Source organism: Armigeres subalbatus, chromosome 1, assembly GCF_024139115.2.
Source record: "Armigeres subalbatus isolate Guangzhou_Male chromosome 1, GZ_Asu_2, whole genome shotgun sequence".
Classification (NCBI taxonomy): domain Eukaryota; kingdom Metazoa; phylum Arthropoda; class Insecta; order Diptera; family Culicidae; genus Armigeres; species Armigeres subalbatus.
In genome coordinates, this window is record NC_085139.1 from 287,185,355 (window position 1) to 287,204,507 (window position 19,153).

The 19,153-nt window shown below is 42.8% G+C and overlaps 1 protein-coding gene across 1 annotated transcript in view; it reads right to left on the minus strand.

Annotated features, from left to right (window-relative positions):
* Positions 1 to 442: 442 nt before the first annotated feature.
* The window catches only part of LOC134207689 (facilitated trehalose transporter Tret1-2 homolog), a 128,674-nt gene continuing 109,963 nt past the window's right edge, over positions 443 to 19,153 (minus strand). Inside the window, exon 5 of the mRNA XM_062683485.1 lies at positions 443 to 2,026. Within this exon, the coding sequence (XP_062539469.1) occupies positions 1,101 to 2,026 (926 nt within the window). The 3' untranslated portion in view covers positions 443 to 1,100. The remainder of the gene's footprint in view (positions 2,027 to 19,153) is intronic.

Here is a 19,153-nt window from a genome sequence, read left to right on the forward strand (position 1 = left end):
TGATAGCGAATTGGTTATTCGGTCTGAGTGTAGTAGCGCTCGGCTGTAGTTGAAGAGAGATTGGATGAGTGTGATTGATATGATAATAGCCGTAGGGGGTTGGACCGTATCTATCACATTACCGCTAGGGTAACTTAATAAGAGTAGCATTAAGTTTACCGTAGCTACCTTAGCATAGTAGTAGAGCACCCGTCTAGCGTACTGGGAGGTGTGGGATCGTTTCCCATCAGCAGACTGTCGATATTTTTGCAATTTCGTAAATATTCTCCCGTAAAAAAAACACATTTTTCGGACTTCAATATCGTTTTTTACATAGTAAAAAGTATGACCAAAGTCGATCACATAAACTTCCCATGAGTTATCCTGTCGCAACCGGAAATTTTGCATTGAGGTTAGAAAGGATTTTCGGATTCAAAATTAAGTGAAATAGTCTTGATTCTCGTAAATATACTGCTCGATTTGAGCAAACATCTATGTATTAAATCTTATTTAATAGAAGAAACAAACATACATTACTATTCATTGGCAAATGTATTACGTATATAATTCGATTTCCAAGCATGGCAAAGCTACCAACGACGCTCAACGTCACTTACGCACTCAACTTGTTAAAATAAATCTTCTTATTCAACTAATAAGCAAATGAGAAGAAGAAGAGAAAGTAGAATGAGGATATTAGACGTCATCTGGAATGCCTAAAAAAGAATAACGTAGGTACTAATTAGACTTTTTCGTCTCTGCCAATAGAATAAAAAAAGTTTTTAATTAAAGCATAACTGCATTTTTTGTTACCTCAAACTATCACAAATTTAATTAGAAACAAAAACTAGCATATCAAACAATCGTGTTTTTCTAATGCATCGCAAAATTTCGAGTCAAAATTTCACTTAATTGATTTTACCGTAGATTGAGCACTTTGAGATCTCTAGTGAGTTTGGTTTAGCAGCGGTTTTGCGTACCGTGATAAAACCTTCAACTTTACTCGAGATCAGAGAGTTCTTCTCTTCAATCCCCTGTCGTCTATCGATCTGGCTATAACTTGAGTGAGTGCCTCTCCGATCAGTCTTAAATTGTGGGTTCGTCGTGGTTGATCCCAACCTCTAAACCACATCTTCGATCGCACCCAAATTCGATGCCGACGACGAACTGCTACACTCGGCAAGCGTCCTACTCGGAACGTCGGTCTGGTCCATATCGGGGAAAGCCACCAGCAGGAACACCGCGCTAAAAATCACCACAATGGCAATGTTCCAGAAGAGCCACCCAACTCCGATGTAGGTCAGCAGCGTCGGTACCAGACGGACGCAAACGTACAGAGAAGCCCAGCTAATGGCAACGGCAATGGCTCGCACCGGGAAAGCCTTTTCCTCCTCCAGTGATTTTTCGAGCCACTTCCACGGGATCCGCTGGAAACCGATCGCGTACAGGAAGATGAAGAGTCCGAAGCAGACGAGGGGGATGTGGCCATTTTCGTCCGAGTGGCCTCGCATTCCCTGAACGTGGCAGTGCCACCCGAGCCCGATCATCGCCACGACCATCAGGAAGGAACTCCACAGGAGCAGCTTGTAGTCGGGCAGTTTGATGTTCACGAGTCGGTAGGCGGGAATGCTGAGGGCAAAGATAGCGGCCACGTAGATTGCGGTCCACTGTGGCGTGTACTGACCGTCGGTGAGGGTGAAGATCCGCGGGAGGTAGAACATGGCCGCAATGGCACCGATGAACTGCTGTGCCATGATCAGAATCAACGTGGGTATGACGATGCGGGAGTTTTGCAGCTTCCGAAGGGACTCGCGCAGCGTGACGGCCACGTATTTGGACTGCTGCCAGTGGTTGAGATTGTTCTCCATGATCTGGATCGAAAGTGCATCGTTGCCGTGGGTCTTCTTGAGGATGGCCCGGGCATGGTTGATTTGTTGGGTGGCACAGAGGTAGCGGGCCGACTCCGGCAGGAACAGGAAGCCGATGAACAAGAATATCGGGAAGGCCGAGCTGATCACGCTCGAGAACTCCGTGATGGGGATGAGATCTGTGGAAGGGAAAGAAAATGTTTGTCAAAATGGTTGTCCTTGTGAATTATGCAAACTGAATGCAATTAGTGAAGGTGATGATGAATCGATTGCATGGCTCGCTAGATTTCTTTGAGATAAACTTTTGCAATTTTTCGACGAGGCATTGTGCTAAATTTGATTGCTTAGAATCAACGATATCTTGATAAGAAAATTATTTTGAGCTTTTTAGTGGAATGTTTTCACCTGTCATAAGACGAGTTTGAACAATCCCATTGAATTCCACCACTTAATTGTATCCTGACAGATACGTATTTCGACCTCAACAGTAAGGCCGTCTTCAGTGTCTTGTAAGTGTCTTGTCTAAGTCGAGTCAAGTACAAGACACTGAAGACGGCCTTACTGTTGAGGTCGAAATACGTATCTGTCAGGATACAATTAAGTGGTGGAATTCAATGGGATTGTTCAAACTCGTCTTATGACAGGTGAACGATATCTTGTTATTGGGACAATATCTTGTCAAAAGTAGCCCCAACCTTCCCACAGGACTTTTATGACTATTGGAGGCTTCCTACCCTCATGAAAGGTGGCTTTCCATCCCTTGAAAGAAGGCTTCTGAACAGAGCATAAAATATTCACTTTGTCGAAGCAACTTCGCCCCGAATATTGACAAACGTCGCATGACTATTCAAAACATAAAATGTCTCACTCAGATTTCTTCTTCTCAGATTCATTTATTTGATTGGTACCTACTGAAAATGGTCACTGCGTTCAAAGAAAACATAATGAATCACATACAGTGCTCCCGTCTCCTTGCCACGACGCGACGCGACAGTGCAATTTGACAGTCTGTTGATAATGTTTGTTATTCTTTTCCGTGAGTCGCGTCGCGTCTCATCGCTCGTCGCATTTACTCTGGCTTGCCCCTAAGGCAATTGCGGAACAATCACACTCATCCATATTTTCTTTTCTTGAGCACGTGCTTTCTTTGTAGCGCACAGTACCGAAGTGTGTTTGTTTACTTGCCGATGATTGCTACAACGACTCAAATTGATAGCGTATGGGTATTGCGTCTAAATGTAGTAGCGCACGGCTTTGTCCTGCCCACTTAAAGAACAATTTGTGATAGATCGCCGTTAGGTTCCTGCTGGGGCAATGAATATTTTCGCGTATTTAAAATATATTTTACCTATCTCAAATAAAAAGAAAATAATGCAGCATTCCTCCAGATATTCCGACGGGCATCCTCCAAGTATTTCGATGAGAATCCTTTATTGATTTCGACGGGAATGTTTCAGGGATTCCGAGGGGCATCTCCAGAGATTTCGAAAGGAATCTTCCAAACATACCGAAGGAAACTTCTAGGGATTCAGAAAGCAATCCACCAGGGATTCCAACAGGAATATTACAGGGATTCCGACGGTAATTTTCCAGAGATTCCAATGAGAATCTTCTAGATATGCTTCATCCTCCAGGAATACGGACGGGAATGTACCAGGAATTTGAACGGGAATGTTCTAGAGATTCAGACGGGAATGATCCAGATAATTCGAAGTAAATATTTCAAGGGTTCCAATGAGAATCTTATAGAGATTCCGAATGGAATCCTTCAGGGATAACTCGGAACATAAATGTTGGCAATGTTCCAGGGATATAGAATCAAATCGTCGAAGGGTTTTGAAGCAATTCGTTGAGGGATTCCGAAGTAAATCGCCAAGGGAGTCCGACTTAAATCTCCGAGGAATTCTAAAGCAAACGTATTCTGAAGCGTATTCCCCCAGGGATGTTGAAGCAAATCCCTTCGATACAATTCATCAGAGGGGTTCCGATCGTTAAGGAATTCCGAAGCAAACCTTAGAGGATTTCCAAGGCAAAACGTCAAGAGACTCCGAATTATTGTAGCTCCAGTTGAAAACCGAACTGAGGTCTCGCGACAATCGCATTTTCTCCCATTTCCGAATGTCGCAACTGCATCACGAGTGGTGCGCACGGTTATGGCATAGATGCGCAATACTCGAGATGCAGTTGGGACTTCCAAAAATGAGAGAAAATGCGGTTGTCGCGACAGCTCGGTTCGGTTTTAGACTGTATTTACAATAAATATTCAAGGGATTCCGAAGCAAATCGTTGAAGTGTTCTGAAAGAAACCGTCAAGGAAGTCAGACGCAAATATTCGAACGACTCTTGAGCAATTCCGAAAGAATTCAACGAGAGATTCTGACGCAAATCCTCCATGGATTATGAAGGGTATCCCTCAAAGATTTTTTTTTTTTTTTTTTTTTTTTTTTAACTAATTTTATTTGCTGATTATCTAATACATGCATTCATCTCTTAGACTAGGTGTTCCGTGTTTTCTTAACACTATCATCCTTATTTGCTATGTTACTTTTTAGTTATCTTCTATATAATAAAAATGAGTTGAGATTGCCTTCCTGACGATTTAACTCGCGAACGGGTTGACCGATTTGCAAGATTTTTACCCTAATCGATTCGTTCTGAGATTCGCAAGGTTTGTATATACAAAAAGTTGGTGAATTTAACGGGGAAATGTAAAAAATCATCTGAATACAATTTTGGGTCAGCTGTTGAGGAAAGCAAAACAATCACACGGAAATTGATCTAGAGTGCGGTGCTGTATGTGACATTTGCAACATAAACACCCGGGCAAAGCTGGGTATTTACGCTAGTTATTAATACATTTCAATTGCCTCTGGCAGTTAGAATTTTTCCTCTGGTTGAATTGAACCATGTAGGAATTACAATGTTTTCAACTTAAACTAATCCTAACCTATTTTATACTAAGGGTACAAGGAGTTAATCGTTGCAATAGAAGATTGCAACGATTTTTGTCTAAAATTGGAAATTATTTTGTTGGACATTTGTTGCAATGTCTCAATATTAGAAATTCTATGAAGTTCATTGGTACTATACCACGGAGGCAACTTCAGAATCATTTTCAGAATTTTATTTTGAATCCTCTGAAGTGCCTTCTTTCTGGTATTGCAGCAACTAGTCCATATTGGCACAGCATACAACATGGCAGGTCTAAAAATTTGTTTGTAAATCAAAAGTTTGTTCTTAAGACAAAGTTTTGATTTTCTGTTTATAAGTGGACACTTAATATATTTGTTACATTTGGCTTGAAGGCCTTCAATGTGATTTTTAAAAGTTAATTTTTGATCTAGCAGAAGTCCTAAATATTTAGCTTCGCTAGACCAATTAATTGGAACCCCATTCATAGTGACAATATGTCTGCTAGAAGGTTTCAAATAAGAAGCTCTCGGCTTATGTGGGAAAATTATAAGCTGAGTTTTGGAAGCATTCGGGGAAATTTTCCATTTTTGCAAGTAAGTGGAGAAAATATCCAAACTTTTTTGCAATCTACTACAAATGACACGAAGGCTTCGCCCTTTGGCTGAAAGGCCCGTGTCATCTGCAAACAAAGATTGTTGACACCCTGGTGGTAAATCAGGTAAGTCAGAAGTAAAATGTTATACAATATGGGCCCCAGTATGCTGCCTTGGGGGACACCAGCCCTTACAGGTAATCTATCAGATTTAGTATTCTGATAGTTTACCTGCAGTGAGCGATCTGATAAATAATTTTGGATCAGTTTAATGATGTACAGAGGAAAATTAAAATTCATCAATTTTACAATCAAACCTTCATGCCAAACACTGTCAAATGCTTTCTCTATATCAAGAAGAGCAACTCCAGTCGAATATCCTTCAGATTTGTTGAGCCGAATTGAATTTGTTACTCTTAATAACTGATGGGTGGTTGAATGCCCATGGCGAAAACCAAATTGTTCATCAGCAAAAATAGAATTGTCATTAATATGAACCATCATTCTATTTAAAATAATCTTTTCAAACAGTTTGCTTATTGAAGAAAGCAAACTGATTGGGCGATAACTAGAAGCATCAGCTGGATTTTTGTCCGGCTTCAAAATTGGAACAACTTTGGCGTTTTTCCATTTATCTGGGAAGTATGCCAATTGAAAACATTTGTTAAATAAATTAACCAAAAAGGATAAAGAGCTCTCAGGAAGTTTTTGATAAGTATGTAGAAGAAAAATACCATCATCACCCGGGGCTTTCATATTTTTAAATTTTCTAGTAATAGATCTCACTTCATCCAAATTAGTTCCCAACGAAGGGTCAAAAACATTCTCTTGACTGAGAATGTCTTCGAAGCTCCGTGTAACCTGATCCTCAATTGGACTAGTGAGACCTAGACTAAAATTATGGGCACTCTCGAACTGCTGAGCAAGTTTTGAGCCTTTTCGCTATTTGTTAATAAAATTTTATTTCCTCTTTAAGCGCTGGATTTGGCTTTTGAGGTTTCTAAGGAATTTTCGTTTATTTCTAAAGGGGGTTTGTACTGGGATTCAACTTCAAGACATTATTCTCAAAGTTGGTATTTTTCAAAATAGCGAAACGTTTTTAATTTCATTTTGCAAATCTCGCCAAATAACTTTCAACGCGGGATCGCGAGTTCTTTGGTATTGCCTTCTTCTCACATTTTTAAGACGGATCAGTAGCTGAAGATCGTCGTCAATAATAATGGAGTTGAATTTAATTTCACATTTAGGAATTGCAATGCCTCTGGCTTCGACAATTAAATTTGTCAAAGATACGAGAGCATTATCAATATCACTTTTGGTATCGAGAGAAATATCAACATCAAAATTCCTATCGATATACGTTTTATATAAATCCCAATCAGCTCTATGATAATTAAAAGTAGAGCTGATTGGATTATAAATGGCTTCTTGTGAGATTTCAAATGTCACAGGAAGATGATCAGAATCAAAGTCAGCATGAGTTACCAATTGGCCACACAGCTGACTTGAATCCGTTAAAACTAAATCAATTGTAGAAGGATTTCGACTGGAAGAAAAACAAGTTGGTCCATTGGGATATTGAATAGTATAATATCCCGCAGAACAATCTTCAAATAAAATTTTACCATTGGGATTGCTTTGAGCATTATTCCATGAACGGTGTTTGGCATTGAAGTCACCAATTACAAAGAATTTTGATTTGTTGCGAGTCAGAATTTGAAGATCAGCTTTCAACAAATTCTTTTGCTGCCCATTGCATTGAAAAGGTAAGTAGGCTGCAATGAAGGAAAATTGTCCAAAATTTGTTTCAACAGAAACTCCCAAGGTTTCAAAAACTTTGGTTTCAAACGAAGAATATAATTTATGTTTGATACGTCTATTGATGACAATGGCGACCCCACCACAGGCGCTGTCAAGACGATCATTTCTGTAGACAAAATAGTTTGGATCACTTTTAATGGAGAGTCCTGGTTTTAAATACGTTTCAGTTATAATGGCAATATGCACATTATGAACTGAAAGGAAGTTGAATAATTCATCTTCCTTACCCTTTAGAGAGCGGGCATTCCAATTTAGAACTTTCACACAATTATTTGGATCCATTGAAACGGAGTCCGATAACAATTTTTTGTGTGTACTTTATACCAACCTGAACAGCTTCAGGAATGGTATTTGCTTTGAACATTGCATCAATCATGTGATGCAATTGTTCAGTTAAAAATCAAAATCGGAAGCAGTCATGCTACCTGAATCGGCAACATGACCATTATTTTCCGTTGGGACATGGGTATAAACCTCATTTTGAGAAGAGAAATTTTGTCTACCAGCAGCGATGTTTGCATACGTAGGTACATTCGAAAAATTGGAATTTACTGAAGTGCTTGCTACCCGTTGACGAGCGGCAAAATTTGTTTGTGAATTGTGGTGGGTATGAATTGCTCGACCGGTAACCGGTTTCGAAATTTGAGCGTTTGAAAAATTTCTACCCGTCGAATCTGGGATCCGATTGGAATTTTCCGTCATCAATTTTGCACGGGACTTCAAAACTTTTTTGCGTGAAGGGCATTCCCAGAAATTGGATTTATGATTGCCCCCACAATTTGCACATTTAAATTTATTGGAATCTTTTCTCACAGGACATGCGTCCTTGGCGTGAGAGGTTCCACCACAAATCATGCATTTAGCATCCATGTGACAATGTTTGGTTCCATGACCCCACTTTTGGCACTTACGGCACTGGGTGGGGTTTTGGAAATTTCCCCCAGGCCTGCGGAAATGTTCCCATGTAACACGGACATGAGACATAATACAGGCCTTTTCCAAACTTTTCATATTATTTAGTTCACTTTTGTTAAAATGAACTAAATAAAATTCTTGAGAAATGCCCCTCTGGGAAGTACCAGAATGGGATTTCTTTTCATCTTAATTACTTGGACTGGTGAAAATCCAAGTAATTGAGAAATTTCATTTTAATCTCATCCAGTGATTTGTCATCACTGGGGAGACCTTCAAGACGACTTTGAACAATCGCTCAGTTTTGTCGTCGTATGTGAAGAATTTATGGCGCTTCTCAGTTAAATACTGAAGAAGACGTTTGCGATCGTCAGGAACCCGGCAAAACGCGGCAGTCACCCTTTCCTAGCAATCTGGAATGAAACCTTGATCCCTGAAGGTTACTCAAAATCTCATTCCTAAAGCCAGAAAACTCGGCAACAGATACCACAATCGGCGGAATCTCTTTGCTTTTTCGCATGAATCGAATCACCTGGGCTAGTTTCGATTTGCTCAATATCATCATTAATCAAATCGAACTGATTGCTCAGTTCGATAGGAGAAAAATTATTTCCGACATTAGAGTTTGAAGGAATATCTGAATTCTCCAGCTTCCTTCTATTTTTTCCGCGCTTTGGCAGGACGGTCTTGAAACCTTGTTTCTTAGAAGGAAGTGGAGAATTCCTCTTGTTTTTATTAATACTCATTGCTGAGCGTGGAGACGTGACCTTCTAAGAGGTTTTTTCCCAGAACGGTGTCCCTGCAGGATTACCACCGCTTGTCGGAATTTTACTTCCGCAAACGGGTCCAACGTAAAACGAAGGCACGGGTCCTTGCAAAGATCGTAACGGGATCAGTGGGTACAAAAAGCGCTAAGAAGCACCGTTGAAATTAAAATAGCTTCGGGTAGTATTAAAAACTTCCTTCCGCAAAGAGAGAAAGAACCGCACAGCACGAAAGCACGATGCGGTCTGATCCCTCAAAGATTCTCATCGGTATCCCTCAATGATACCGAAAGGAATGCAGTGTGAATTCTTCTGGATCCCGTTTGGAAGTCTTCGATGATTCTGAAAGGAATTCTTTAGAAATTCCAATGAAAAATCTTCTTGAATTATGATGAGAACTCCTCTCGGGTTCTGATGAAAATCTTTCTCGAATGCTGATGGGAATTGTGGAGATTATCATGCTGCTAGGCAAGCGGAAGTCAGCTGATAATCTGTCACTCCAGTCTGTGATGGTTGACCACATGTCTTTTGACTGCTGGCAAAGTACCACGATTGCTTTGATTGATATTCTGACGGTAGACGGTAGATTAGCCCAAGACTACGCGCATCAGCTGGAAGTGGCACTCCCAATGGAAGAACAGCTAGGCGCAGCGTCTCTTGAAGGTGGATGGAGAGATATTCGGCTAGAGCACTGCACTGAGATGAGGTTCTGCCGCAGGAATGGATGGAAGCTGTCGTGTAACCCAACTACATAAAAGACGATAAGCTGGATTGCAGAAACTACCGCGCAATCACATTGCTGAATGCCGCCTACAAGGTTACAAGAAAGTTCGTGAGGTAGTACCAAGCAGGATTGGTGGGCGAACGGTGAGGTGTTCGTCGTACGCCGGATATTGCAGAAATGCCGCGAATATAGCGTACCCACACATTATCTTTTCGTCGACTTCAAAGCCGCATATGATACAATCGATCGGGACCAGTTATGGCCACTAATGCATGAACACGGATTTCCGGATAAACTAATACGGTTGATCAAGGCGACGATGGATCGGGTGATGTACGTAGTTCGAGTTTCAGGAGCATTTTCGAGTCCCTTCGAAACGCGCAGTGGGCTACGGCAAGGTAATGGTATTTCGTGTCTACTATTCAACATCGCTTTGGAGGGGGTGATACGAAGGGCTGGGATTGACACGAGTGGTACGATTTTCACGAAGTCTGTCCAGTTTAGGGTGGTCGGTATTGGAGATTTTTGTCAAATACCGGTATTCGGTATTTGATGGAGTCAATACCGATAATACCGGTAGAATACCGGTTTTTGTGAAAATTTCGAGTTGTAAAAGAAAAACTTTTGATTTTGAGTTTTGGATGAAAAACAATATTTGTTAACAATCTTCAAATGTTAAAATCTTTGCTTGTTGAGCTGGGCAAAGCGAAACATGAGTAGACATTACATACTGAGCGACTCATCTCCCAATCCGTATTGGATTTTGTTGGCAGTGTTGCCAACTACTGAGAATGCCCTCTCTGGTTCAACCGAAGTAGGACGAATGGGTCCAAGACCGTCGAAAATCAGTGTCAAATAAATACTTGCCCATAATCCCTTCCGATTCATAGTAGGAGAATTCCTCACGGATTGTATGGAAGCATCCTGGCGTCAACGTATTTGCCACTACGCTTGCTTAATCAAAGTAGCTCTGGATGCCTCGAAGAAAATGGCAAAATCGTTTCTGATTAATTGCTTCACGGCAGAATTATTCAAAAACCAAAAAGATCAGCGTATTTGGATTCACTCTCTTGGATTTATTCCTTAAAAGCATCGAAATATTTTCGAAAATTTCTGTGGCTTGATTTGGTAATAGTTCAACGTAAATTGGAACGTAAAAGAACTCACAGAGCAGTACTTCCACAACAGCTTGATCAGGTTCGAGGGCTTGAATTATTTCAGCGTGCTTTGGCATCAGCCACTAATTCGAATTTGTGGCGAAACACAACTATAATGCTTATCACACCATTTGTATGATAAAATAACATCCAGTGATGTAACACACAGTAGCTACTCACACATTGTATCACAGTCACTCAACAGAAAATATCCTATCGAATGTAATATAGATTTTAGTATTAAATTGACTCTACTACCGATAACACGTATCTTTCACTCCGTGAAATCTTAGGAACACCCCAAATTTTGGTGACCCCGACGTGATCGGTACGTCAAAGTCGCGAATCGAAAAGCTGTAGAATTTGTCGCGTACCCGAAAAACCGCGTGTGCGAAAACTCCGTGCCACTTTTGTGAAAAGTAAACCACTATTGTGAACCCAACCGCACTTCGTGAACTCAAAACCACTTTTGTGAACTTCTCGCCATCTTGTCTCGAACAATGTCTGAAGACGACAAAAAAGACATGTCCGGTACGTCGTCGGGCTTATCGCGAGTGAATGAACCCACTATTATCGCGAAAATCGGATATCCGGAGTTCGACGCCGATGACATAGATACCTGGTTTATGTGCTTGGAAGCTTAGTGCCAACCAAGTGAGAATGGACAAACAAAAGTTCAACGCTGTCATTGTCGCTCTCGGACCCCGCGCCAAGTTCGTGTATAGTAGCAACCCTATAACCAGAGACCAGCGCAGTGAAAAACTGTCGAAATGGCAACGTATGAAAATGCATGAAATCGTGAAAATGATATTGGCAGCACTTGAGCTTTTTGCTTGCGTCTTATGGGTGCAAAAAGTAAACAAGTCGAAATGGAACCGCTTGTGTATAGCACTATCGTGATGTGCAACGACGCTAGCAAAAACGATCGCTACGATACACTCAAAGCCGCTGTGATCGCTCACTTCCAACCATCGGAAGCTCAAAGGTTGACTAGTTTACTGTCTGGCATTACACTCGGTGACCAAAACCTAGTGTTCTTTTGTCAGAAATGCGTCGTCTTGGCGGAAAAAGGTGCACTGATAGCGTGCTGATGAATTTGTGGTTACGTGCTTTGCCAACCACAGTGCGCTTCATCATCACCGCCATACCTACGGCCACCTTGGACGAACAGGCAAAGGTAGCCGACAAAATCATGGAAGCCCCTAGGAACGAGATTTCGGCAGTCCAATCGACCAGCATTCCGCAGCATATTGATTTGGAGCAACGTATCGAGGCGTTAACACATCGATTGGAACAAGCTCTTTCCGGAAATTTCCAGCACCGTCAGCGACCTCGGAATCGTTCGTACAGCCGATCCTCTGGGCGCCGAAGATCATCGACGCCATCGCAGCCGAAGAACCGCCGATGGATCTGTTGGTTCCACTATCGTCATGGCGCTCAGGCAAGGAAATGTGAAAAACAAAAAGGCGATAATCCCAATGTTGCCTGCATTTTCTACGATGGAAAAATACCAGTGTATGTTCGCCAAGAAAAAAAAAAGTACGTGCAGTCCCCTGATTGCACGCAAAATTCCAAACCCCTGTTTGAATCAACCATCTCGAAAGAAGCCAGCACCGATCGTAACCACCCCATACACATTCGCCGTATCGACCCAGTTTTTCCTCGTCGATACTGGTGCGGATATTTCCGTAATTCCGCCATCGCCTAATGAGAAATTCCACCCAGTGAAATCAAGCCAACTTTTCGCTGCGAATGAAAGCCCAATCCCGACATACGGAACGAAACGTCTTACTATTAACATCGACCTTCGTCACCCCTTTGAGTGGATTTTTACAATTGCCGACGTGAAATCACGTAATTGGCGCAGACTTCCTCAAGCACTATGGCTTGCTAGTGGATCTGCGGAATGGCAAGCTTGTAGATAATACCACGCGACTAAAAATCAACACCATCAAAGCGGATGCCGAATCTAGCACCATTACCACCTTCGACGTAAAGAACCCTTTCGCCGAGATAATGAAAGAATTCTATGACATAACCCTGTTGAATATGCGGCATCAGCTGACACAAGCAAAAACTCTTCACCACATCATCACCACAAGTCAACCCGTTTTTTGCCGTCCCCGAAGACTCCCGATAGACAAATTGAACGAAGCGAAAGCTGAATTCAAATTCTTGATGGAACAAGGAATATGTCAACCCTCCAAAAGCTGCTGGGCCAGCCCATTGCACATGGTGCGCAAAGGGAATGGAAAGTGGCGACCGTGCGGTGATTATCGGGCTTTAAACGCAATAACAGTACCAGACCGTTATCCCATTCCGCACATCCAGGACTTTTCCACCATCCTACACGGAAAGAAGATATTTTCGTGCATTGATCTTCAACGCGCCTATCATCAGATTCCTGTCGCGCCAGAGGACATCCCGAAGACAGCAATTACAACTCCTTTTGGACTTTTTGAGTTCAAATTTATGACTTTCGGCCTACGGAACGCTGGACAAACACTACAAAGGCACCTTCATGAAATTCTTGGTGACCTAGGGTTTGTATTTCCGTATGTGGACGACTTCATCATCGCTTCAGTGGACGAACAAGAACACAAAGCTCATCTCCGTACAGTATTCCAACGTTTGCGTGAAAATGGATTGACAATCAATCCCAGCAAGTGTCAGATCGGATTACCAAACGTCGAATTTGTGGGACACCTGATAAGCGCCGACGGCATCCGACCTACCCCAAAAAAAGTTGAAGCCGTGTTGAACTTTCCTCGGCCGACCACAGCGAAAGAACTAAAACGTTTTCTCGGCACCATAAATTGCTACGGAAGATTTATCCCGCATGCAGCAGAACGACAGCGTATTCTTCAAAATATGATCCACGGGAATGTGAATAACAACCGTACACCGCTCATATGGAACGAATCCACCAACCAAGCCTTCCAACAATGTAAATAAGATCTCTGAACTGCAGCACTCCTGGCACATCCATCTCCTGATGCTAAACTGGCGCTCGAAGTAGATGCCTCTGGCACTGCAATAGGCGCTGTACTCCATCAACTCGACGAAAGCGACTTACGACCATTGGCATTCTTCTCACGTAAACTGAGCGATGCCAAACAAAAAGCAAGCACCTACGATCGAGAACTTCTGGCTATGTATGAAGCGGTTAAATACTTCAAAGATCTGATAACTGGCCGTGAATTATGTATCTACGCGGATCACAAACCTCTCGTTACCGCATATCAACAGCGCTCTGACCGAGTGACACCAACACAGCAACGTCATCTTAGTTTCATCAGTGAGTATACAACTGACATTCGACACGTGCCTGGAGAGGCGAACAAGGTTGCTGATATGCTAAGCCGCATAACTTCGATCACCACCACCATCGATTACGACCTCATGGCAAAGCGGCAAAACGACGATCCAGAGCTGCAGCAGTATTTAAAATCACCACCACAGGGATGCGGTTTGATACTGAAGGCACTACAATCACCATTGCCTTCCTCACCTATGTATTGCGATATCTCCACAGCAGCAATCAGACCATTCGTTCCTAGAGAATTCCGGGACTCAATTGTCGCAAACCTACACAACGTTTCACACCCTGGAGTCCGAGCAACAGTTCGGCTGGTAGCCGATCGTTTCGTGTGGCCGTCTCTCCGACGAGATTGCAAAAATTTTGTCACGCATTGCATCCCGTGTCAAAAAGCGAAAGTATATAGGCACAACAAATCACCAATACTGCAGATCGCCACCCCAAACGAAAGATTTGCTCATGTGCACATGGATTTGATCGGACCCCTTCCACCAGCCGATGGATTTGTCTACTATCTAACACTAATAGACAAGTTCTCTCGCTGGCCAGAGGTTATCCCCATCGAGAATATGACAGCAGCCACGGTAGCCCGAGCTTTCATTAGTGGTTGGGTCGCACGATTCGGAGTACCCATCAGAGTCACTACCGACCTCGATCGGCAATTCGAGTCCGATCTATTTCGGGAACTGACGAGAGTTTTGGGAATAACACATCTAAAGACGACGTCATACCATCCTCAAGCGAACGGACAAATCGAGAGAATGCATCGGCAGTTAAAAGCCGCGATCATGTGCCACCCCAATACTAAGTGGACAGAATCGTTGCCGATCGTTCTCCTCGGATTGAGATCATCTCTACGAGAAGAACTGCAAGCATCATCAGCCGAAGCTACGTACGGAACTACGCTTCGTTTACCGGGAGAATTCTTCTCCGAAGTTCCCACCAAGCCACTAACACCAGAGTTGGTTATGGATCTCAAGACGATCATGGCTAAACTTCGGCCGACACCCATGAGCAACCACTCTAAGCACCAATCGTACATCCAAAAAAAGCTCGCCGTCTGCTCACACGTTTTCGTCAGATGTTTTCGCGTCGACCTAATTTTCAACGATGAAAGTTTTAGGTCCCGGGTCGTTAAGGGTTAATTTCGCGTATCACCTTTCGCACTACTTTTCGTCACTGGTACTGGCAACGGTTTACTACCGGCAATGGTTCACGGCTGCAGAATCACGGTTTCGAATAAGAACACTGGAATAACAATGGTGACACTGGAATAACGATTTGGATGGAGTATATTTCACTTTGATCACGATTTGACGAAACACCACCATATGATGGGCCCTACAGAGTACTACGACGCAAGAAAAAAGTGTTTATCGTAGATATCAAGGTTAAAAAGCAAGCTTTCTCCATCAACCGTCTCAAAGCAGCACACATCCTCTCAACCGAATCACAAAGTCAGGCCTGCTGAAACTGTTTTCAACCAAGCGTCTCCATCAAGTTGCCAAAATGACGTGGAACCAAAGCCATACCAAACAAAATCAGGACGTCATGTCAGGATTCCTCAAAGGTTTTGGTGAAGGGGGAGCAGTGTGGCGAAACACAACTATAATGCTTATCACACCATTTGTATGATAAAATAACATCCAGTGATGTAACACACAGTAGCTACTCACACATTGTATCACAGTCACTCAACAGAAAATATCCTATCGAATGTAATATAGATTTTAGTATTAAATTGACTCTACTACCGATAACACGTATCTTTCACTCCGTGAAATCTTAGGAACACCCCAAAAATTCTTTTCCGAATTCAGAACGGACATACTTTTACAGAAAATCGTTTTTTACATGTGATCTCCGGAAAAGCATTACTACGGCTCGTACCTTTTTCACAATTTCATACATTGCGGGGAAATTCTCGACGATATCAACAATGTTCATTGAAGAAAAAGTCATTCGCAGTTTGACAGATGGCTAAGAGAATGAAGCAACAGGTATGATTAATGACGATGTTGATCGATTTTTGTTGTAGCGTAAATGTCGTCAATGATGCTTACTTGGGCAAAGTTACTCATGCGCATATTTAATTGTTTTATTTTTTGCTCGAGTCTTTACTGCTTGTAACCGAATATTTGCCCCATCTATGCTGGATTTCCTGTTTATATGGGACTGATATGCGGTTACAGGCAGTTGAGCTGATATCAGTAGGTTAAATTTATTCGAGATTCTTTATACTGACAGCAAAATTTGAAATACCGATAATACCGGTATTTTCCGTCTCTAATACCGGTATTTTCGGTACCCAAAATTGGCCGGTAATACCGATATTACCGGTTTCGGTACTACCGGTTAGACCACCCTAGTCCAGTTATTTGGTTTCGCCGACGACATTGATATCATGGCACGTAATTTTGAGAGGATGGAGGAAGCCTACATCAGACTGAAAAGCGAAGCTAAACGTATTGGACTATTCATCAACACGTCGAAGACGAAGTACATGATAGGAAGAGGCTCAAGAGAGGTCAATGTAAGCCACCCACCACGAGTTTCTATCGGTGGTGATGAAATCGAGGTGGTTGAAGATTTCGTGTGCTTGAGACACTGGTGACCGCCGATAACGATACCAGCAGAGAAATTCGGAGACGCATAGTGGCTGGAAATCGTACGTACTTTGGACTCCGCAAGACGCTCCGAACGAATAGAGTTCGCCGCCGTACCAAACTGACTATCTACAAAACGCTTATAAGACCGGTAGTTCTCTACGGACACGAGACCTGGACGATGCTCGTGGAGGACCAACGCACACTGGGAGTTTTTGAAAGGAAAGTGTTGCATACCATCTATGGTGGGGTGCAGATGGCGGACGGTATGTGGAGGAGGCGAATGAACCACGAGTTGCATCAGCTGTTGGGAGAACCGTCCATCGATCACACCGCGAAAATTGGAAGACTGCGGTGGGCCGGGCACGTAGCCAGAATGTCGGACAGTAATCCGGTGAAAGTAGATCCGATGGAAGCAAGAAGGCGAGGTACACAGCGGGCAAGGTGGATCGATCAGGTGGAGCACGATTTGCGGACCCTCCGCGGTCTGCGTGGTTGGCGAAGTGCAGCCATGGACCGAGCTGAATGGAGAAGACTTTTAAGTGCAGCACAGGCCACTCCGGCCTTAGTCTGGTAATAAATAAATAAATAAGTGTTAAGAAAACACGGAACACCTATCGTAAGAGATGAATGCATGTATTTGATAATTAGCAAATAAATTAGTTTAAATAAAAGGTTACTTGGGTCCTTTTGAAAAATTAAGCGAGATTTTCTGGCCTTTCTGCCAAACGGCCTTAGGTCCATTTCAGCTAAATAAAATTGTCAGCCAAGTAGGTTTTGGTCTAACGAACACCTTTCGGTCTTGTGTCTATCGGTCAAATAACCATATCGGTCGTTTGGCCGAAAGTCATACGGCGAAAAGCCATTTATTCGAATAACATGTTAGACCAGCGGTTCTCAACCTGGGGTACATGCACCCCTGGGGGTTCCTTCGTTGGCCCCAGGGGGTACCTCGGACAGAAATGCGTAATGGCGGATGTGTTACAATATTGATAAAGATTTGATAGTTGTATTTTTTTTATTTTAAAACTTTGTATTCTACATAATATGCATGGTTATCTCTATATTAAAATCCATAGAATCCTCCCCACCACAATCAACAGTGTAGGAGGGGCGCTGAGTCAAAAAAATCAAAAAAACAAAACATCGAGTGACTAAAATCTAGAATCTAAAGGTAAGGAAGGCTCCATTTTAGAGACATGATGACTTTTTCCGAAAAGCTCAGTAGTTTCGTTGTAAGAGGCTTGAGCCTCGCTATAAGCGTTTCGAAAGCCTCCTTCCAACCAGCTTGTAAGCTTTCTTCCGAGAAGTTCAAGAGACTCGGAAGCATTCTTTCAACAGGTTCAGAAGACTCCTTTCAAAAGGCTCCCGAGCAAATCTCGCTTAACTTTTCAAAAGGTCCTAAGTAACATTTTTTTCATGAATTAATTTGAGTATTGCAATCAAAAGCTTTCATATTGGTCTGTTCATTGCGCTATTCAAATTAATTCATGAAAAAAATGTTACTTAGGACCTTTTGAAAAGTTAAGCGAGAAATCTTGGGATCAAATTAAAAACTTGTTTTGATGTTGAGAAATCGCTGATTTTAATTACTGAGTTTGATATCCTTTGTTCGTTTTAACGGTTGAAACAACAAAATCAAATCAACAACAACAAATTGTGATATATATTTTTTTACCAACAAATAATTCATGCTGAACAAGCTAGTTTTTTACCTGTAAAAGGCTGTTTTTGGTTGAATAAGCACTCAATCAGCTTCCAATGTTTTTTAGGTTGATACCAAAATATGTTTTCTATTTGACCTCACTAAGATGTCAGACTTTGCTCGGCTCGGAAGCCTCCTTTCAAGAGGCTCGGAAGCCTCCTTTCAAGAGGCTCGGAAGCCTCCTTTCAAGAGGCTCGGAAGCCTCCTTTCAAGAGGCTCGGAAGCCTCCTTCAAGAGGCTCGGAAGCCTCCTTTCAAGAGGCTCGGAAGCCTCCTTTCAAGAGGCTCGGAAGCCTCCTTTCAAGAGGCTCGGAAGCCTCCTTTCAAGAGGCTTGGAAGCCTCCTTTCAAGAGGCTCGAAAGCCTCCTTGCAAGAGGCCCGGAAGCCTCCTTTCAAGAGGCCCGGAAGCCTCCTTTTAAGAGGCCCGGAAGCCTTCTTTCAAAAGGCCCGGAAGCCTTCTTTCAAAAGGCCCGGAAGCCTCCTTTCAAGAGGCCCGGAAGCCTCCTTTCAAGAGGCCTGGAAGCCTCCTTCAAGAGGCCTCAGCCTCCTTTCAAGAGGCCCGGAAGCCTCCTTCAAGAGGCTCAGAAGCCTCCTTTCAAGAGGCCTGGAAGCCTCCTTTCAAGAGGCCTCAGCCTCCTTTCAAGAGGCTCAGAAGCCTCCTTTCAAGAGGCCTGGAAGCCTCCTTCAAGAGGCTTGGAAGCCTCCTTTCAAGAGGCTCGGAAGCCTCCTTTCAAGAGGCTCGGAAGCCTCCTTTCAAGCGGCCCGGAAGCCTCCTTCGAAGAGGCTCGGAAGCC